General features: G+C 45.2%; 1 protein-coding gene across 1 annotated transcript; it reads left to right on the plus strand.

Annotated features, from left to right (window-relative positions):
* The first annotated feature begins 257 nt into the window (after nucleotides 1-257).
* Nucleotides 258-22,485, plus strand: SLC30A4 (solute carrier family 30 member 4). The gene is made up of 8 exons (XM_060260400.1): nucleotides 258-753; nucleotides 1,801-2,364; nucleotides 7,518-7,664; nucleotides 13,106-13,259; nucleotides 15,941-16,148; nucleotides 18,152-18,257; nucleotides 18,628-18,762; nucleotides 19,865-22,485. The coding sequence occupies exons 2-8, from the start codon at nucleotides 1,974-1,976 to the stop codon at nucleotides 20,017-20,019; spliced, it is 1,296 nt and encodes a 431-aa protein (XP_060116383.1). The 5' UTR covers nucleotides 258-753; nucleotides 1,801-1,973; the 3' UTR covers nucleotides 20,020-22,485.
* Nucleotides 22,486-22,626: the final 141 nt, after the last annotated feature.

Raw genomic sequence — 22,626 nt, forward strand, 5'->3', positions numbered from 1 at the left:
TCTCCAGGCCCTCTGCTGCCTACAATTCCCATGCTGCACCGTGGCCCGAACCTAGGCGGCCCGCTTAACCCTTTCGGCGCCCCGGCCTCCTTTGCTGCAGCCCTTTGCAGCCTGCTTTGCAAGGCGGCTGCCTCTTTACTTCTGCAACCCCGCAGCCGCCGCGTCCCCTTGGCTGCTTTCTCCCGGGTCGGAATGCGGCCGCCGGCCAGGCGAGGAGTTCTTAAGTTCTATATCTAGCATGTGAAGAAAAAAGAGGCAGCCGTCTGGGTTGGAGGGAGGAGGCAGGCGGCGCTTAGATGTGGCCTTCGAAAGGGAAGGGTGCGGAAAACACGCCCCCCTTCCCCCTTATTCGGGAGCTTTCCTGGCGCGCCTTTCTCTCCCTTTGGGCTTCCTTTCCAGAGGCGCAGGCGCGTTGCTCAGCTGGAGCCAGAAAATCAGCCGCTGCTGCAGCTGGGGGAGATGGAGGCGCGCTGGGCTGAGAGCAGCCGGGCCGGCCGAGGGAGGAGAAGGCTGCTGAATATTCAGGAACGCCCGAGGAGCCCCCGCCCTCTTCCGCGGAGCGCCTGGCCACCTGGCAGTGCCTAGGAGCGAGAGGGAGAGCGCGCAAGCCGCCTTCGCCCCTGCGGGGAAGGAGCAGCGCGCAGGGAGCCTGGCTGGCTGCATCGCCCGGCGCGGGGGAATGCCTGAAGAGCTACTGCTGTTGCTGGGGGGTCCCGTGCGGACTGCGGAGGGCTTCCTCCTCGGGCGCAGCAGGTAACAGCCCCCATCTCCGCCCTGGCTCCCCCACCCCACCTAAAGCGGGAGGGGAGGGAAATGTCTGCTGGGCGCGCCATTATTCCCTATGGAGACTTATTCCCATAGAAAATAATGGGAGAATCGCTCCGCGCGTATCTGGGGGCGGGGGGGGGGGTGCGGCTGCTGTTTTTTGAGGTAGAGGCACCAAATTTTCAGCATAGCCTCCAGTGCTTCTCCCCCAAATGCCCTCCCAATTTTCAAAATGATTGGACCAGGAGGTCCAATTCTATGAGCCCCAAAAGAAGGCACCCCTATCCCTCATTATTTCCTATGGAGGGAAGGCATTTAAAAGGTGTGCGACTCCTTTAAATGTGATGGCCAGAACTCCCTTTGGAGTTCAACTATGCTTGTCACACCCTTGCTCCTGGCTCCACCCCCAAAGTCCCCAGATATTTCTTGAATTGGACTTGGCAATCCTACCTCACCTGCACACCTCCAAAGAGCTCAGCAATGTGCTGCATGCTCCATAAAGCCTGCTAATGTTTGGCTCTGAATGGATAAAGAGGGTCTCTCTGTCGAGCCACCCCCCCCCCCCCATGGTGTCCCGCTCTGGCCCCTCTGCCAGGGAATGCCGCCCCCCCAAAAAACCCCCTTTGCTCAGAGGCTTTTAAAATGATCCGTACAGGTCTGCAGGCATAGGCAGCAGAGAACAGAGAAGTCCCTTAACCTTGTGATAAAGGCCTTGGATTGGAGGAGCAGGGGCAAACACAACTTTTTGTCATGCAGTTCTTCTATCTGGAATCCGGTAGCACTTTTAAGACCAAAATTTTATTCAGAATGTAAGCTTTCTTGTGCATGCATACTTCATCAGACAATGGGAGTGGGGGGGAAGTCCTATGCAGAGTTACTCCAGATAAAGCCTTAGTCTGGACTCTGGAGTAACTCTGCCTAGGATTGTATAGTGCAGCATCTTCAGAACCATGGGTTGCCCGTAGTATTTGTGGGTGGGGGAATGTCTTGGTTTGCGTCCTGAGGACTGACTGCCATCTGCTTTGCCTGTTTCAGCTTTGGTTGGTTGAAGAATTCGGCCTCCGCACACCTCCTGTCCCTCCCAGATGAGCAATGACCTGAAGGGCCAGGAACATGAAACGTCCCAGCCTGCAAGGGGACGTGGCCTAAAAAGAAACCTATAGCTAAGCACCGCTGGAGCCAGCTGTATCCTTGGCCGGCTGCCTGCTATGGCCCGCTCCGGCCTCTGGAGCAGCCTCAAGTCCGTGCTGAGGAAGAGCGAGGACCCCTTGTTCTTGAACGACTCCAGTGCCTTTGATTTCTCCGATGAGGCCGGAGACGAGGACTACCCCAGGTTCAACAAACTGCGAGTCGTGGTTTCTGATGATGCGCTGGATGGGGCGGTGGACGCTTCGGCCAACGGGGCTCACTTGGGGCCTCATTTCGACGACTCCTTGCTGGACGGGGAGGCCACCCCTCGGAGAGGCCACCCTGCCCCCAGTGCAGACCCTTGTAACAATTGTGACAAACAGAGGGAACTGTTGAAGCAAAGGACTGTGAAGAGGCGGCTGATCCTCGCAGCAATCCTCTATCTCCTCTTTATGACGGGCGAGCTGGTCGGTAAGCAGGCCTTGCCCTTTGACTAAAGGCGGGTGGTGGTTGCTTTTAAAAAAACCTCACTGTGCCTTGGGGAGAGGCTTTTAATTATTCACCCGGGAAAGACAGCAAGCTAGGTACTTGGCTGGTGATATCGCCTTGCGAAGAGGCCAGAGAGCATCTTAAGTAAGCAGAATCCGCACACAAAGGGGATCATCCGCATGGGGCACTGCCAACTTAAACAGCTGCTGTTATACACTGAGTAATTCTGCATGACACCAGAGTCTCCACTTACAAATAAATGAGCATCCTGGAGTTTTTACATTTTCCCGCTTTTGCTGATATGTTCTTACATCCTTTTTCAAATAAAGGAAGTAAAGAAGCCTAGGGTTGGTGGGTTTTTTTTTTATTACCTTAAGAAAACGTACTGGTTGTTGTGCCCATGTGTACCTGTACCTGTTTGTCACCTGGAGGCTTAAACCGTGGAGGCAGGCAGAACACTATGCCAAGGACTACTGGATTAGGCAAGTGGCTGTATCGTGACTTGTGTGGAATGAACACTGAAGCTCTCACCCCAAAAGGGACAATCTAGTAAAAATTGGTTTCTTTTGAATACTGTTCCATTGAGACTTGGTCGTAACTAGGGCTGAATTGCACTCACTGCATTGGCACATGTGTAGGAGGCATGCAGTTTTAAAATTGAGAACCACCCCATGGGACTTATGGAAGTATTTTGGGAGTGATGCAAGGCTTTTTTTGTTACAGGAATTCCTTTGCATATTAGGCCACATCCTCCTGATGTAGCCAGTCCTCCAAGAGCTTACAGGGCTCTTCTTACTGTAAGATCTTGGAGGATTGGCTACTTCAGGGGCTTGTGGCCTAATATGCAAAGGAGTTCCTGCTACAAAAAAAGCTCTGAGTAAATAATAATTAAAATTTCTCTTGAAAGGGTAATTATTGTTACTAAGGGTTTACAGGGTATAGATGGAACTCTGTCTGGGACAGTGATGCTCTGTGTTCTTGGGGCGGGGGGGGGCACAGTGGGAAGGCTTCTAGTGTCCTGGTCCCACTACTAGACTTCCTGATGGCACCTGGTTTTTGGCCACTGTGTGACAGATTGTCAAACCAGATGGGCCATTGGCCTGATCCAACATGGCTTCTCTTGTGTTCTTATGTACATGGCACTTTGAGCATTGTCTTTGCAGACATCACAATGTTTGTTGCAACAGTCTTCTAAGGTGGGCCAATTAACTGGTGGTGGTGGCGGAAAGTGCTGTCAAATTACAGCCAGTGGTGACCCTTTAGGGTTTTTGAGGCAAATGTTCAGAGATGGTTTACCCTTGCCTGTCTCTGCATAGCAACCCTGGTATTCCTTAATGGTCTCCCTACCAAATACTAACCAGGGCCAACTCTGTTTAACTAAGGCCAGTAACTGTTATCCCCATATTGTAGATGGTGGAACTGAGGCTGAATGATTTGCCTAAGCACCCTGTGAGTTCTTGGCAAATTTGATCAAGGGGCCTCCCCAATTGAGCACTCTCTGACCTGCTATGGTATTTTATTTATTTATTTATTTCTCTCTCGCATTTGTATCCCGCCCTTCCCGCCGAAGCAGGCTCAGGGCAGCTGGCTCCCTTTTATTGTGAAGAACTTTTCCTGCTTGATGTAGGAGAAATGCAAATTATTTGGGACATGATTCCCTTTGATTGCAGAATACTGAATTATACGCACATTCATCAAGTTTATAGCCCTGAATATAATCATGTCATTTGCATGCAATGCTGTGAATTGAACAGTGGCTGTTTTTTTTCATTGCAGTGCAAATTAATTAAAGCCCTATGCCATAGCTAGTGATCCAACAATGTGACTGTTTCTATTTACTTTTTGTGCTACAGTTTAGATCTCTGGTTTTTTCCCATGTACCTTGGATTGATTATTTCTATGTTCCAGTTGTTGGAAGCAACATCTTTAAGGCCGTTAATTGGTCTTGGTAAGCAGGCTATTGGGTTTCTCTTATCAAGGTAACTGCAGAAAGTAGTATGGTTTAATTAACTGAGATCTGGGGAAGAGACAATAGTTTCCTTATCACAACACACACACACACTCTCATATATATGAGAGAGAGAGTTCTGGGTTGTAAGCTGGCTCCTTGGACTTCAAGCCCAGCAAATTGGAACCATCCTCACAATGAAGATTTATGATTGGTGGACAATGGCAAAATGTCCCCTGTTTGATCCCCAACACCTCCAGTTAAGAGAAACAGGTAGCAGATGATGTGAAAGATGGAACACCCTGGGACAGCTGCTGTCAGTTGGAGTAGACACGGTATTGCCCCTGAAGTATTGCCTTTGTACATATACCTTTACTGGCATTTTAAAAAACACGAATAAAGCAGTGCCTTTGTTTTAGAGCAGTGTTGTTATTAGCCGGCCCCCTGGAGTGAGCAGGGCTGGGGTGGTCCTTTCAAAGAAACCATTCAGGGAAGGCTTGATTGAACGGAAAGAGTTTTTTTTTAAAAAATGGCCTGTTAGCAACCGGGCTGTGAGTTGTATCATTATTTAATTATATATGACAATGTAGTAGTAATAAGACGACGACATTGGATTTATATCCTGCCCTCCACTCCAAATCTCAGAGTGGCTCACAATCTGCTTTATCTTCATCCCCCACAACAGACACCCTCTGAGGTAGGTGGGACTGAGAGAGCTCTCCCCAGAAGCTGCCCTTTCAAGGACAACTCCTGCGAGAGCTATGGCTGGCCCAAGGCCATTCCAGCAGCTGTAAGCGGAGGAGTGGGGAATCAAACCTGGTTCTCCCAGATAAGAGTCCGCACACTTAACCACCACACCAAAATAAAGTGCACAATTGTATCATCCTAAAAGCATCACCCCTCCCCCCTGGTCTTCCACAAAACTGATCCCTGATGCCAAAAAGGTTGGGGACTCTTGGTCTAATCCCTGGGCAGTTCACTTCCTTCACACCAGTTTGAATTTGGGGCTCTGTGGTGATGTACTGGCTAGACTGCTGGCCAGGAAAGACTGGGCTGAATAGCCGCTGCTGAGGAGAGTGTCCTCGGTACAGCCGATTCTGTTCCTTATTTATTTATTTATTTATTTGCTGCTGTTTTGAAGGTTTTCTGAAAGTTTCCCAAGCTGCTTGTGACAAAGGGCTTTGTGATCAGCCACCCGTGAGGCAGCACTTTGTCCTTCGTGGCTCATTAAAGTCGGCAAGGGCTCGTTATTGACTGGGATGCTAATATGACTTTTTGAAGTTGCTCTCTGCTGTGATGCAAAGGGATGACAAGATCTCTCTCTCCTTTTCAGTAAAGGATGATACAGAAGCACTGTGTTTCTTCTGGGCTGGTTTTAGCTCGTTGAACCTTTTTCTGGGGCTGAATACTTTTGTGGACACACATACTTCTGTTTCTTTCAGTTTTTGTATACCCAATGATTTATTTATTTAGATAATCAAATTTATATCCTGCCCTCTCTTAACAGGCCCAGGACAGTTAACAGCAGTTAAAAACCACATAGAATATTGAAAAACAGAATATACAATAAAAACGATTTCATACATTTTCCAACCATAAAAATCCAAGATGCATGTCTGATTATCGGTATTTGTCCAATGAGATTGTCAATGCGGTGGGACATTAGCTACTTCCTCTTAACCATTGAAGGCAAGTTTAAATAGTTCGGTCTCACTGAACCAGAGAGCCAGTTTGGTGTAGTGGTTAAGTGTGTGGACTCTTATCTGGGAGAACTGGGTTTGATTCCCCACTCCTCCACTTACAGCTGCTAGCATGGCCTTGGGTCAGCCAGAGCTCTGGCAGAGTTGTCCTTGAAAGGGCAGCTGCTGTGAGATCCCTCTCCACCCCACCCACCTCACAGGGGGAGGGAGATAAAGGAGATTGTGGGGGAGGGAGATAAAGGAGATTGTGAGCCGCTCTGAGACTCTTGAGTGGAGGGCGGAATATAAATCCAATGTCGTCGTCTTCTCACGGGCCCGGCGGAATTGTGGCAGGGCCCTAATGTTTTTGGGGAGGGCATTCCACAGAGCAGGGGCTATTGTCGAAAATGCTCTGGCTCTCGTTCAGTCATGAAAAATTAAGTTTTCTTAAGAGGGTCCAGTGATTTCTGCCAGTGGGGCCCCCTCCCCCATCCCACTTCTTCAGCTAGTTGAAGCTCCCCAAATTTTGTTCCTTGATGCTTGGATACAGGATTGTGATGGTCTGCAGTGGGGAGGGAGCAATCAGCTGAGGTTGCATCTCCCTCTTACAAAAACTTGAGCCCTTAAGTCTAAAGAATGTGGCTGGAGACAGGCTCAGGGTAGCATGCGTGGTTCTCTCATCCAACTTCATGATAACCCTGCAAGGCAGGCTAGGCTGAAGAAAGTGAATGGGCTGAGGTCACCCACTCAGCTTCAGGGTGCAGTGGGGATTTGAAGCCTGGTCTTGGTCTCTCTGGCTCTAGTCCAGGGGGGGTGCCAAACTTGCTTAATGTAAAAGCCACATAGAATAAACATCAGATGTTTGAGAGCCGTAAAACATGAATGTCAGATATTTGAGAGCCACAAGCCACGGAAGGAAGGAAGGAAATAGATGGGGGAGGGAGGAGGAAAGGAGAGGTGGAAAGAAAGCAACTTTAGCTTTAAATGCGTTCTCTAAGCTGCCGGCTGACTTGGCTTGGAAAAGTGATTTAAAAGACAAATGCCTTCTCCAGGCCAGCCAATTGGGTGGTGAGGGCTTTGAGAGCCACACAATATGTGTGAAAGAGCAGGTGTGGCTCCCGAGCTCCCGTTTGGCCACCCCTGCTCTAGTCCAACACACTAATCATTGCATCATGCCAATTCAGTCGAACAGCCAAGAGCCGAACACGACTGAATGGTTAACAACTCTCTGGGTCTAGTCCAACACACTAATCGCTGCACTGTGCTGTGCTCTGTTTCTTTCCTCCCCTGTATACTCCTCTAGATAAAGTCATAGAGACAAGACGTCCTCATTAACCTTACACAGTGGTTCGGCATGTACCTTTTGGGACTTCAGCCCATTTGATGGGGAGGGTCAGGAAACTGCAACTCCTCCGCTGACTGTACTTCTGTACTTTTTTGCCTCTGTGCATTTTGTGTTTGCATCCCACGCCTAACTTTTTGTTTTGCTCTTCAACTTCCATCCGAAGGTGGGTACGTTGCCAATAGCCTCGCCGTCATGACGGATGCACTTCACATGTTAACTGACCTCAGTGGCATTATTTTGACCTTGCTCGCTTTATGGCTGTCTGCAAAATCACCCACCAAAAGGTTCACCTTTGGATTCCACCGCTTAGGTAGGTGACCTTAGAGTTTTGCCTTTGTAACAGGCCTTTGTACGTGCCAATCACAGCAGCTGAGTCTATGTATAAAGTCCACAAAGAAAGGGGTGCTGAATACTGGCAGTTCTGTCAACTGTGTGGTGCAGAGAAAGGCAGTGTGAGAGAGCTGTTTTAAAAGGTTGGCTTGTGGACTTAGGAATTGTGCACCTTGGGGTTGGGAGGGAAAGGGCAATGAATCTGGACCCATGTCTTTTTATGTTTCTTGTACCTAAATGATGCTTGAGTTTTGCAAATGAGAACATTAGTAATGCATGCTCTCAATCTCTCTTTAGAGGTATAATGAAAACATCTCTGAAATGCACCTGTAAATTTAAAGGGCTAATTAGATTTCCATTGACTATTGCACCTGTAGCCTATTGCACAAATATAATTGAGTGTAAATAATTGTTTAATGTTGGCCCCTGAATAGCTACAAGATGTCTAACAGAGCCAAATAGTCCTCTTTGTCTCCTATCCTCTAGGCTAGTGGGGTGAGCAGAAACACTGGAGTTTATTTTGGTAGGAGTCTATTGTATTTAGGAAGAGCCCTGTGGCACAGAGTGGTAAAGCTGCAGTACTGCAGTCTGAGCTCCCTGCTCATGACCTGAGTTCGATCCCGGTGAAAGCTGGGTTCAGGTAGCCAACTCCAGGTTGACTCAGCCTTCCAACCTTCTGAGGTTGGTAAAATGAGTACCCAGTTTGCTGGGGGGAAAGTGTAGATGACTGGGGGAGGCAATGGCAAACCACCCTGTAAAAAGTCTGTTGTGAAAACGTTGTGAAAGCAGTGTCACCCCAGAGTCAGAAACGACTGGTGCTCGCACAGGGGACTACCTTTACCTTTTTATTGTATTTAGATGTTGTGATAAATTTTGGTTTGTTCAGCAAGCTCTGGTTTATTCATTGCCCTGACTTGGATAGCCCAGGCAAGCGTGATCTCGTTAGAGCTTGGAAGTTAAACAGGGTCAATTCTGACCAGTACCTGGATGGGAGACCTCCTTGGAATACCAGCAGTCAGGAAGACAGGGGCAGGATTTATTCAGCCACCTCTCTGAATATCCTTCAGGCCCTTAGAGGGGGTCAGTCACCAGAAGTTGCCATTATATATATATGGTTTATCAACCCCCTGGTTGTCTCCTCCTTGCCTCTCTTATCTACTAGAAAGGGAAGCATCTTACCTTGTATTCTGCAATCTCTGTAGCCAGGAGGCCAGAAAGGGCATCACAGTTCAACAAGCTACAGTTTATGTAACTGGGCTTTACAGCAAACCACGGTTTAGTGCAAGATGAATTTGACAGCCATCAGCTATAAACCCTAGTTAGAAATACAAATTCCCAACCCACACAGCGGCCATCCAGGCCTTGCTGTGATCTTTCCCAATGCTTTGGAGCAACACAGGTTGGAGAAGGATTGGAGAAAGGCTAAGGAAACCCTTGGAGGCACATGAATATACAATGATGCCATGGGGAAGCAGGAAAAACAAATCTCGCTTCCAAAAGTTGTGAACCAAGGGCAGGTAACCCTGAAGGGGAATGGACCTGGTGCAGCTGAGGCCCTGCAATCAAGACTGTAGCCATGTGGGTGGTTGGGGATTGTGCTGAATCTGATCCTCTCAGCCTTGAGAAGAAAGCTGTGGCCACCACACAATGAGGCATCCGTCAGCTTGGTGGATTTCTGTCGGGGTGGCATGTGTGTAACCACACCCTGCCATGTGGACAAGTCTACATGCTCCTAAAACCCAGTGCCGTTTTTGCCTTGACATACGAACAGTATACACAAAAAGCTTCCTAGAACATCAGCTCTTTGGAGAAGAAAGTACTTAAATAGGAAGACAAAATAAAAAAAGCATTTTTGTACGCAAAATGCAGTGACCTAGCTCTGGGCTTTCATACCCCTGATAGGTTAGGCTCCAATCGCATCTGTCCGATTAGTCATTCACCTATCACTTTGGAGAGCATTATTTTTGTTAAGCTCCTGAAAAATCTAATGTGCCAAATTGTAAAGGGGCCCCCAGGAGCTTAAATACAGCAGGATGTATTTAAGTACCTTTGAAAACTGCTTTCGGCCCCCACTGGGTTGTGTTTCAGTTGTCAGGATAATTCATTCTGCAAAATTAAAAACTCTTGAAAGAAAAGTTTCATGGCTGCCAAAACCCTCGACTGCTGGAGTCCCAAGTTGCTTTGCTACTGTATAGTATAGTACAATATAGCTTTAGTAATGTGCTGGTGGGGGTAATACTGTAATGTCTGATGAGGAGGACAATCTCTACCTAGGGGAAAGAAATCATAGACAACATTATGAAATGTAACACCCCCCCCTCCCCGCCGCCCCATGTCTTGGCAGAGTGAAGAAAGGTTTTGGAAATACCTTGCAAATCATATCGGACTTCTAGAATTCCATGGCTGAAGGTTTTTTTAAATTCAAGCCCCCATACTAAGACTGGACCCTTCCTACACAAACATTCCTAACAAATTACTCTGTTGAACAAAGAAAAAGACCCTTGGATAGATCAACACACTAGTGGCATTGTAGCCTATTACGGACTGCGGAGCCACAGATTAACTTAATGGTAGCCCATGAAGTTAATCTGTGGTTCTGAGGCCCCTAATTTAAAAAGACTCTGTGATGGTGTGTACATCAGAGGCTTTCAAACGGTGTTCCTGGCATTTCAGGATTACTTAAAAGTTTTGTCATGTGTTCCTGGATGAGAAGATTGGTTAAATGTGGGCAGAGCTGTCTTTCTGGAAGTTTCTCTTGCTATTATTACCTTCCCTTGCAAACATGTATGTGTGTGTAGGGGGGGCTTTTGCCTCAGGGTCTACAGCACATTTGCCAGTTTGGAGAGCCAATTTGGAGAGCCAGTTCAATGTAGTGGTTAAGTGTGCAGACTCTTATCTGGGAGAACCGGGTTTGATTCCCCATTCCTCCACTTGCACCTGCTGGAATGGCCTTGGGTTAGCCATAGCTCCTGTAGGAGTTGTCCTTGAAAGAGCAACTGCTGTAAGAGCTCCCTCAGCCCCACCTACCTCACAGGGTGTCTGTTGTGGGGGGGGGGAGGTAAAAGGAGATTGTGACCACTCTGAGATTCAGAGTATAGGACGGGATACAAGTCCAATAACTTTTTCTTCTTCAAGGTGGCAGCATGGAACCCCCAGCTCTGTGACTAGAGTGTCCCTGGGGTATGATCTGTCCGGGAGGGGCAGGGTCAACATCGGGTTTCCTAGAGGCAACTGGTCACGTGCAGGGAGAAATGGGATCACTGGGATCTTATATGAAGGGGTTGTATGGGCATGGGTGAAAGGAAGCTAGTACATGCCACTACGGAGTACCAGGTAGACAGTGGCTGAAGGCAGCAGTTCCCCCTCATCTTCCATCTTCTGCTTTGAGACCTCTAAGGGAAATAACAATCCAGTGGCATCTTAAAGACCAACAATTTTTATTTCTATATGAGCATTTATGAGTCAACACTCACAAATTCTTGTTCAGATGGGGTCGCCATGTTGGTCTGAAGTAGCAGAATAAAGTTTGAGTCCAGTGGCACCTTTAAGACCAACTCTAAGCTTTCTTGTGCAGACACACTTCTTCAGATACCTTGCACATGAAAGTTTATACCACGAATAAAACTTTGTTGGTCTTAAAGGTACCACTGGACTCAAACTTTGTTCCGGAATAAATGTTATTAGCCTTTAAGGTGCCACTGGACTTCTGTTTTATTTTGCTACAAAAGACTAACATGGCAAACAGCCAGTTTGGTGTAGTGGTTAAGTGTGCGGACTCTTATCTGGGAGAACCGGGTTTGATTCCCCACTCCTCCACTTGCACCTGCTGGCATGGCCTTGGGTCAGTCATAGCTCTGGCAGAGGTTGTCCTTGAAAGGGCAGCTGCTGTGAGTGCCCTCTCCAGCCCCACCCACCTCACAGGGTGTCTGTTGTGGGGGAGGAAGGTAAAGGAGATTGTGAGCCGCTCTGAGACTCTTCAGAGTGGAGGGCGGGATATAAATCCAATATCATCTTCTTCTTCAAACTCCTTGCAACCCTTTGAGAGAGGGGGAGATGAGAGAGCAAGAGAGCGGGTGTGCTGGTAAGAAATTGAAGTGGCTTTCATTCCTGTTTGTGGCAGACTACATATGCAAAAAGGGTAGAATTCCTGAAAAGCACTGGCTTCTATCATAAGGTACCACAAATGAAAAAAACAAGGGAAACTAGATATTAGCCATGCCTTCAGTATCCGTAGGACGAAATCTGGTCTTGTGTTGCATGTGGCAGAGCTTTGTGAGCTCTGGAATTTAAATTGTAATGAAAATCCCTCAACCAATAGTTAGGGATATGTGTACACTAAAGAACAAATGTACGCATTCTGTGCCAAGGTAATTCTAATTCCGCACTAAAGAGAAGCTGCATCATATGCCCTGTATACATTAAGCAACCTTTTCGTAGCTGGCTGTCTGGGCTTCTGTGGAAGTGAGAAGAATTGATTTCCCCTTCGTAAGCTTCAGTAATTACTGCATGTCACAGTTGTGTGGGATTTCACAGTGTCAGAATTTGCTCAGAAAGGAAACCAGGGAGTTTGGAAGACAAGGTGGCCAGGATACAAACCAACTCTTCTTTTCCTTCTCTTGCACCACAGAGTTGCATTTTCATCTCTTTTGGCATGCATGTGTCTTTTTCTGCGCAAGAAACAGATCATGCAAGTTTGCTGAATGCACAGTTTGCATGCTTTCTCTCAAGGTTGCATTTCGATGGCACAGAGAATGCATTTTCCTGGCATGCACTATGGATTCATGTTAGAGGGAAGTGATCCTTCCCATCCCTTTGATAACCCTGGCTGGTGTGATTTATTTGACAGCTTCAGTGTCATGGGCACCTATTGAATATTGCTAGGAGTTACATTTGTGATAAGCAACAGAGCTTCCCTTGTCTCTGTGTTCTCCCACTGGGCAGCTCTGTTATCCTGCCCTCGTGTGAAACTTCCTTTTTGAGTTTTGAGGCTGGGGGCTCTCTGTTCTGGAGTACTCACCTTGATCTGTTTCTGTCTCACACACACATACCCACACACAATACTCCCTTTAAGCAAAAATTCTATTTTGCGAGCTCCTGGCATTAAAGTTGTGAGCTACTGCATAGACTAGTTTGTTCTAGGGCCATTTTTCCTGAGCTAAGACAAAAATGTGTGAGCTGGAGGCTAAAAAGCTGTGAGCTAGCTCACACTAACTCAGCTTGGAGGAAACACTGCTTACACAGCTTTTACATATGGGTCACAAAACATGCATTTGCTATTGAAAAAGAGGCCTGTGGAACTCTTTGGCTGATTGTGTGGAATGATAAGCAGTTGGTATCTTGAAAAGTGCCATAGAAACACAAAATAATACCATGTGATGTAAAACTGTAACAACGCTTCTCTTTTCTCTCCCCCTCTGACAGAAGTTTTGTCTGCCATGTTCAGCGTCTTGCTGATTTATATCCTTATGGTTTTCCTTTTGTACGAAGCCGTTCAAAGGACCATCCATATGAACTACGATATCAACGGGGACATCATGCTTATTACTGCAGCTGTTGGTGTGGCAGTGAATCTCATGTAAGCCCTCTGTACATCTGCGTTAACCCTGTAGCTGTTTTCTGTGGTTGGTTTTTTTTTCATTTAAGTGGCTACAGTACTGGGCTACTTGAATGGTTTTTTAAAATCAATGCACAACCAAAGTACATATACAGATAATATATGCTTCCTCTGAGAAAGGACAATCAAGAATCTCTATATTCAATGAAACTAGAAAATTTAGAAGTAAATAATTTAAAAAAGATTTTTAAATTTTAAAGAGACATTAACAAAACAAATATCCAGATTACTTGGAATCCTAAGGGCTGGTTGTTTGGTATAGTGGTTAAGTGCATGGACTCTTATCTGGAAGAACCGGGTTTGATTCCAGCTGCTGGAATGGCCTTGGGCCAGCCATAGCTCTCACAGAGGTGTCATTGAAAGGAAGAAGAAGACCACCGTAGATTTATACCCCTCCCTTCTCTCTGAATCAGAGTCTCAGATACCCTGTGAGGTAGTTGGGACTGAGAGAGCTCTCACAGAACCTGCCCTTTCAAGGACAACTTCTGCAAGAGCTATGGCTGACCCAGGGGCATTCCAGCTGCTGCAAGGGGAGGAGTGGGGAATCAAACCCATTTCTCCCAGATAAGAGTTCCCACACTTAAACACTACACCAAACTGGCTCTCTGTGAGAGCTCTCTCAGCCCCGCCCACTTCACCTCAGGGTGTTTGTTGTGGGGGAGGAAGTAAAGGAGATTGTGAGCCACTCTGAGATTCATAGCGAAGGGCGGGATATAAATCCAATATCTGCTGCTTCTTCTTATGTCTGTTGCATGTTTCTGCAACAAAGATAACCAACCAAGCAATTTGGTGACTTTTGGCCAGACACCGTCTCTCAGCTTCACTGAAGTATCAAATGGGATATGCTGCTGCTTCCTTGTGTTCTTTAGCAAAAAAAAGAGAGAGAAAGAAAGAAAGAAGCAAATGCGATAAGAGATATGATAACTGTACCCAGACAGAAAGCTTTTATGATCTTCAGGGCCCAACTTTAGTGGAAGGGATAGCAAATAAAAAAGAGAGTGCTGGTTGTAGGAGAAGCTGGAACTGGCCCCTTATGTCTGTTGTAGACTGCACTTGTCAAGTAGTGCTTTTTACTTTGCTCCTGTTTTAAGTTTGCCTTGCAAATACTGCTGTTTTAAATTTAAATCAACTGCAATGGGTCACAAACTCTAAAAAAGATATTTTAGCATTCAATAGTGCAAATAATAAAGGTTATCCAAAAATAAATGAATAAGATAAAGCATTTGTTTCACAATTGCAGCAAATCAATAGGATATGTATGACTTGGAACTTTTTCTTATTGACACCATGTAATTAAGCAAAGGAAACCGTATTGAAGGGAAGTGAGAACTACCATCTTCTTTGTAGTTACAAGAATTTTTTTTTTCATATCGTAGAATCTCCAAATATTATCAAACCATAATGAATGCCTTGTAAATACTTGTGAACCACTCACTGGATTTAGGGAGACCGTATTTCATGAGTCTTTGTGGAGGCTTCTCCTAGGGTTGCCAACCTCCAGATGGGTCCTGGAGAACTCCTGAAATTACAGCTGATCTCCAGACTGCAGAAATCAGTTCCCCTGGAGGAAATGGCTGCTTTGGAGGGTGGACTTTACAATATTATACCCTGCTGAGGTCCTTCCCCTCCCCAAACTCCATCCTCAGCTGACACTATAAAATGCTTCCCTTACATGTTCTTGTGCGAAGACAGCTCTGTCTGTATGGTCGGGCCCTAAGTGTGTAGCTGTTCCCACTAGCCTTCTTCAGCGCTATCCAGCCTCATGCCTTTTCACTCATGTGCACTGTCTCCTTTCCCTCCATCCCAAGATGGAACAGATTGTACAGATGGAACTCGACTTTGGTTAGCCATGCTGGATCTAAGCAGGGCTTTTTTGGGTAGGAAAAATCGCAGCAGGAACTCATTTGCATCTTGGGCCACACCCCCTGATGGCACCATTGTTCCACACAGGGCTTTTTTGTAGAAAAAGTCCAGCATGAACTCATTTGTGTATTAGGCCATGCTCCGGTACCAAGTCAGCTGGAACTGTGTTCCTGTGCATTTCTGCTCAAAAACCCCCGCTATGGTGCGAAAGGAAAAGTTTCCTCTGGGGGTTACCAGCTGCAGTGCAGCTTTCTGTTTGCTGGGAGTGGACCCTCAAGAAAGAGTTAGCAGTTAGAGGGGGCAGAGAGAAGTGGGGGCGGTGGGAGTGGTACTTGGATTTGCTAGCAGGACATTTTGGTATTGTCAGGACTTTCTTTTGTAGCAGGAACTCCTTTGCATATTAGGCCACACCCTCCTGATGTAGTCAATCCTCTTGGAGCTTATAATAGGCCCTGTACTAAGAGCCCTGTAAGCTCCAGGAGGATTGGCTATATCAGGGGTGGGTGGCCTAATATGCAAAGGAGTTCCTGCCACACAAAAAAGCCCTGGGTACTGTATGTGTGGATCTCTGCTTCCCAACCCCCCCCCCCCCCAGAACACAGCTCATTGCTTATGACTGTCAACTATATGGTAATGATTGCTACCGATATAACTAATATTAAGGGTTTGTTCTCTGATTTTCTCATGCTTACAAAAAAGTGCAGTCATTGTAAAATCCCCCCACACCCCTTTGGGGTTAAAGCACACTAATGGATTCTTTCTCCCTCTTTCTGCTGCAGAATGGGCTTTTTGCTGAACCAGTCAGGTCACCTCCATTCCCATGCCCACCCCCCGTCAGCCGTTCCACTGTCCAACTCTTCAGGCCCAGCATCTGGCCACAGCCACAGCCATGGCAGCCTGGCAGTGAGAGCTGCATTCGTACACGCTCTGGGGGACTTGGTGCAAAGCATCGGTGTGCTTGTAGCGGCGTACATCATTCGCTTCAAGGTAGGGCTTGACTTGGATCGTGAACAGGAGGCATTTCTGATCCAGGCCGCTCTGCTTGCACACCCAGCACTTGAAGGCTGTAAGGGCTCTTGGTAGATTGTTCATGCAGTGAATTTGACACAGAATGCTACGGTCAGTCTTGTCGTCTTAAACAGAAGGGCAGCTCCCAGCTCACAAAAATGAGATGTGTGTTCAGAACTACTCTGAATGGAGGATCTCTTGTGTGTACACAAGGAGCATTGTGTAAATGCTGGATCTTGCACCCGCTCAAGGCATTACTGGATTAAATTCACGCAGCTGGGAATGACATATGATGTGTTTCCAGTGTTTTTCTCTTTTTTTGTGTGTGTGAACTTTGCTCTGTGTAACCAAACTTGCTTAATGTAAGCACCACAAAGAATAAATATCAAATGTTTGAGAGTTGCAAGACGTGAATGTCAGGTGTTTGAGAGCCGGGAGGGAGGCAAATAGAGGTGGAAGCGGAAAGAAAGCACCTTTAAATGCATCATCCAAGCCACCAGCTGGCTTGGTTTGGGAAAATGATTTCAAGGGACAAGCTGGCCGACAGGGTGGTGGGGGCTTCAAGAGCCACGCAATATGTGTGAAAGAACCACATCTGGCTCCCAATCCAAGCCATAGTTTGGCCACTCCTGATCTGTGGCATAGAGTAAACATGGATTTAAATGAGTAGCAGTGCAATGTCATATGGAGTTACTGCAGTCTAAGCTCTGCATAGGATTGCACTGTACCTCTGGAGTAATTCTGCATAGGATTGTGCTGTAGAGAAGTATCTTGGCTATCCATAACCAAATGTTGTGATAAGATGCTTCACATATATACTTGGATTGGAGTTTTGTATTTTGAGTTCTCTACTCTGGGATGGGAATTGCCTATCTTAAGGAATGCCCCTCTCAGTATGAGTCTTAGCTCTGCTTATGATGATTGGCAGGCCTTCCTATCAAAGTTATCTATGGGGATGAAAAGGAGGACATTTTCTGTTATGCCCCCAATTCGATACCTCCTTCTTCTGAGGACAACTCTAAAGGTAGAAGAAGAAGAAGATATTGGTAGTCCCCTGTGAAAGCACCAGTCATTTCCAACTCTGGGGTGACGTTGCATCATGACATTTTCAGGGCAGACTTTTTATGGGGTGGTTTGCCATTGCCTTCCCCAGACATCTACACGTTCCCCTCAGCAAGCTGGGTACTCATTTTACCAACCTTGGAAGGATGGAAGGCTGAGTCAACCTTGAGCCAGCTACCTGAACCCAGCTTCTGCTGGGATCAAACTCAGATTGTGAGCAGAGAGCTTTGACTGCAGTACTGCAGCGTTACCACTCTGCATCACGGTGCTCTTATGAGGACAACTCTCTGAGTGCCCAAAGCAATGGATATTCAGAAAGCAGACTCTTTCTCAGAAAGAATCTCAGCTAGGCACTGTAACAATGATACTTGTATGTTAGCTAAGTAGCCCGATCTCATCAGATCATGGAAGCTCAGCAGGGTTGGAACTTGGATGGGAAACCCCAAAGGAGGACTGCAGAGGGAGGCCATGGCAAACCACCTCTGCTTCTCACTTGCCTTGAAAGCCCCGTGGCAGCTTGATGGCACTTACGTATATAGCTAGGTTTTGGTAATTTTAGGAAAACAGCTTTTGAATTTGACTTTGTGTTGTTGGCATGCTTTATTTGTTTTATTTTGCTTCATTTATAATTCTCCTTTCTCGCTGGGACTCAGACAGATTGCAAAATGAAACACAATAAAAGCAGTATAATGCATACAATGAGCAATGCAAAGTTAAGTATTGTGAAAAGCATCATATAGGCTATGTTATGAAAAACACACAGTAAGTCTGAAAAACTACACTTTGGAGAGACAGCTGGTGTATTTCACCCAACCAGCTTCTACAGGATCTTTCTTGGCCAAGAGACAAAGCAGTTGTGTGAATTCAGCCTTGCTCTTTCTGCACAAAAGTCTTACCAGCCCTTAATCTCTTTGCTTCAGCCAGAATACAAGATCGCTGATCCTATATGCACATATGTGTTCTCAGTACTCGTGGCTTTCACAACACTGCGGATCATACGGGACACAGGAATAATAATACTTGAAGGTAATGATTGTTCTTATGTTCAAAATCTTCCTTGGAAAAGATGTAGCAGTGATCAGAGTTTGTGGTGGTTTTGGTCCATAGCAAATTCTAAAAACAAAACCCATGAAAATGCATTTCATTTAAGGCCAACTAAAATAACATACTGCAATGTGCTATGGTATTTTGACTGGTCTTAATAAAAACAATTCTGTGGCTTCCATTTTTAGAAGCAGCAGCAATGGTTACTATATTACTTCCCTTCATCTAAAAAAAGATCTTTAAAATGATCATTGATAATTATGAAAAGGTGTCCTGTTTTTGGCATCCTCGCAATTGACTCGTCAATACATTTACTTTTGAATCTTAATCTGATTATATCATTTTACTGTAGGAGTTCCAAGGCATTTGAATGTGGATCACATTAAAGAAGAGTTAATGAAAATTGAAGATGTGCATTCAGTGGAATATCTGAATGTTTGGTCTCTGACAGCAGGAAAAACTGTTGCCATCGCCCATTTACAACTAGGTAGAGTATGCTGTGGGGCTTATGTAGAAAAATGGCTATTAAAAGTTATTTGAAATTGTTTTTGTAACAGTGATTGTTAGATTGTCTTACTGAGGCATCCTCTGAGATTTGGGTTTTCAGCTACTACGCTTATCAGCTGATCTATGGCTGGTTACATGTTCTCTCTCAGCCTGACTTCCTCACAATTCTGCTGGGAAAGAAAAAAAAGAGGAGAGTAGAGAACCATTCTTGCCCCCCTGAAGGAAGGTTACACTAAAACTGTTTCATAAATTAGAATTAAACACGCACGTGCGCACACAGACGTGCCTAAACTTAGGTATCCAGTTTAAAAGACTAAACAGGCCAAGGGAGGGAGAAAGTAAAGTGGGAATCAGGAATAGTGCCAAAGAGAAAATATGTATTTTGAAAGAAGTGTTTAAATCTTAGTGAGGTTAAGGCTGGTTTTCCCTTGCTGCTCTTTGTGCTGGGATAGAAGGGGTACAGTTCCATAGCAGCCCATTATCTTTTGATGAGGGGCAGTGTGCCAGAGTGTCCTTTCTCCATGACTTTGTAACCCTAGGGCAGTTTGGGGGAGGGGAGGAACCTCTCTGCTTTGCCCAGCTGCCTGCCTGCTGTCCTTCCTTCCTTCCTTTTGTGGGCAGCCCAGCTGCAGCGCTGAGAGGCAGGCTGGCTGGAGGACCAGCTCAACCTGGGAAGGGAAGAGGAGGCCGGGCTGGACAGGGGAGACTTCCCCCAGAGGAGGAAGCAGCTGCTGCGTAAAGCTTACTCCCTTCCCACCAAGCATGGGAAGGCAGCAGAGGGGCAGGTGGTGGCAAGATACTGTTGGTTGCGATGGCAGGGAAGGGATGGTGAGGAAGTGCCTGCCAGTTGCCCCTGTGGCCAGGTATTGCCCTAGGCGGCCACCTATCTGGCCCACTAGCGCTGGCCCTGTTCACTCTCAATGCTGTCCATTTATCTGGAGACATTTTTACTGACCTCTGGGGTGGGAATGGAGGGGCTGGATGTTATGCCTTGTGAAATATAGAGTTGGAAAAGAAAAATGTTCCCTCCGCTATGGAAGCTTTAATGAGTTACTACTCTGTGTCATGTTCTTGCTTTTCAGTTCCCAGCGGTTCATCAAAGTGGGAGGACATCCAGTCCAAGGCTAGACGATTACTGCTGAACACTTTTGGAGCGTATCAATGTTCTGTCCAGCTTCAGAGCTACAGGCGCGAGGAGAACAAACACTGCATTAATTGTCAGAATTCCAGTGCCTAACTTTCCACACGTTTTTGGGGGTGTGCTGCCTTATTCTTTTTATCTTGCAGTCGAAGATGACCACAGAGCAATAACGCAAGATTTACAAGTGGAATGGGACCTCTTTGATCCGGCTAAAGAGAACATTCCGAACTGGAGAAAGAGCTGGGTTTATACCCCTTTTGATGGCGTGCTCTCCCCCCTGCCCCAGTCACTGTTTATTTTGCTAGGGTTTCCATGCCAAGGTATTTCCAAAAAATGTTTACAGATCACATGATGGCTAGCCAGATACCTCAGTGTACACTTCCATGTTGCCAATTGTTAACTGTGTACTGGTATTCCTGCATTCCAAAAAAGGGCATCAGGCACTAGCTACTTGAATTTAAAAAGAGTTGACAAAGTTGATCATGTTGGTGATCTATAAAGTTAAAGATCCCAGAACTGGTTGCGCAGTATTTTTTCTGTTTTTAATTATAAATCCCATGTTTTTAATATCTTGCCTAATAAAAAAAAATACAATTTGCTGCAGGGCTATCGGAGTCCTTTTTCCTGTTTTCTGTATTCACACAAACGTTGAAGATGTATTGGAAAACAGCCGTAACCAGTTTTGGAAGTTTTAGCTTTAACTTATCCATGATAAGTTTACCAGTTGTTTAATTGAAGGCTTAGGGGCTGGACCCACAGCGTTTGAAAGGATCAGCTGTCTTTCGTATCTCTAGGCATAGACTTTATACCATAGGAAAATATATATATATATATTTAATTTCTTTGAGTATTATATTGACTTTGAGACAACTCTTACTTCTAATCTCAAGTCTCTCAACTAGTGTTTTAACCTGCTGCAGAGACCGTTCAGTTGGCATGGATCTTAATAGGAAGCAAGTGTGTTGTAGGAGCCCTCTTCTGAGTGATTTCCTTCCCTGGAGAAGAAGGGGCTTTATAGAAACCGTATTAAGTGCAAGAATTGAATCAGTAGATGTAACGTTAGCTATTCAGGAGATGCGAGACTTTGGATACATTGCAGTTCTTGGAAAGTAGAATTGTGAGAATCGGGTTTCCTTTTCATCAGTTGTTAATTTCCAGTTTTTAGATATGGCGTTTTGCATGATGATGTCTGAAGTGTGCCGGTGAAATGTTAGTGATTTGGTGAGCAATGCTGCTTCACGTTCAAACAGGGAAGCATACCCACCATCATTATTTGTTCTTCTGGCAACCATTTTAGTCAAGAATAAAATAACCTTCCTTTCTGACCTGTGTTGAATGCAGGCCTTTGCAGGCACCAAATTTACATTGGTTTCTCTTTAGAACTTGGGCCCAGAGAAGAAGGGAGACAGAGAAAGAAGTGAGACAGAGATGTTGCACTCATTTGTAAGCAAAGGCCAACGAATCATAGCTTTAATGCTCAAAAACACACAAACATAATACCAGCATTTGGTCTGCAATGATTCTGCTGCATCTTTCTGAAGAGAACTTTATCAGTATGTATTTGGTGTGAGAAACACAATATAATTTTTGGCTAATACTGGGAGTTTTGGTCTTCAGCTATGACAACTGAGGCTATTTAACCACAACAATATTTTCCTCAGAATGTTTTACTAGTTACAGTTAGGACTGAGCAAACCAAAAGAAATAGTTTCCTGTGCCCATAGTCAATGACAGTAATGAAGTACCAGCATTTTATCAAAGTACCAATATTTTTATTAAGTGAACAATTTAGATAATAAAATGAGCCACTGTCCAGTTCTCTTGTATAATAATTATTATGTTAAAGACCAATATTTATCCCCTGATAAATATTTATCCCTTGTCTTTTAAAAATAAATTTTACAATAGTCATTGCATTAAATTTATGTGGATATTTTATTTAATAATTTTAAACAACTATCAAGTTACCTTATGGAAAAAATTATTACCTTCTATCATTTCTTCAAGTGATCCCAATTGAAAAATTACTTAGAACATGGTGAGAAGTGTTACTTCAATTAAATTTCTAAAATGTTCCTTTTCTGGATTTCTATGTAGCTTATAATTGGAATTAGCCAATACTTCTCTCTTGCCCATCCTAAGATGAAATTTCAGTGTTAATTTGAGTAAAGTGCACTATGTTGTATTTTCTTCCAAAACCAAGTAGAAATCCTACCAAAATGCTTGCATTTCCAGTTCAGAGATGAAGAGCTGGTATCTTTCTGGAAATCTGTTGGTTTACTTTCCTACACAACAATTTAACACAAAGCCATATCACAGTTTGTGAGAAAATAAATTTGTGTATCCCTCTTATACAACCTTTATGGAAGTCAGGTATTTTTGCACACTATGGATATTCATAATGGATATTTCATTAAGTTGGGGTTTACAGTATACAAGTTAGAAACTGGGGTAGATCTGTACTGTTCCTTGGAGGTTTTTTATTGTAATTATTTACTATATATTGTTTAATTAAGCAGATGTGTTGCTTACTGTGGATTTATTAAATCACTTATTAATATGCTCTTGTGTATTATTCTTAGTGTATGCTCTTTTAAAAGCACAGTTTCTTTATTTGGTATTTAGGTAACACTGTCAATGTTCAAAGCACTTCATTCTCTGTTGTGCTCTTCACATTTCTGGAAGGTAGGCCAAAACAGTCGA

Source organism: Heteronotia binoei, chromosome 19 (assembly GCF_032191835.1).
Source record: "Heteronotia binoei isolate CCM8104 ecotype False Entrance Well chromosome 19, APGP_CSIRO_Hbin_v1, whole genome shotgun sequence".
Classification (NCBI taxonomy): domain Eukaryota; kingdom Metazoa; phylum Chordata; class Lepidosauria; order Squamata; family Gekkonidae; genus Heteronotia; species Heteronotia binoei.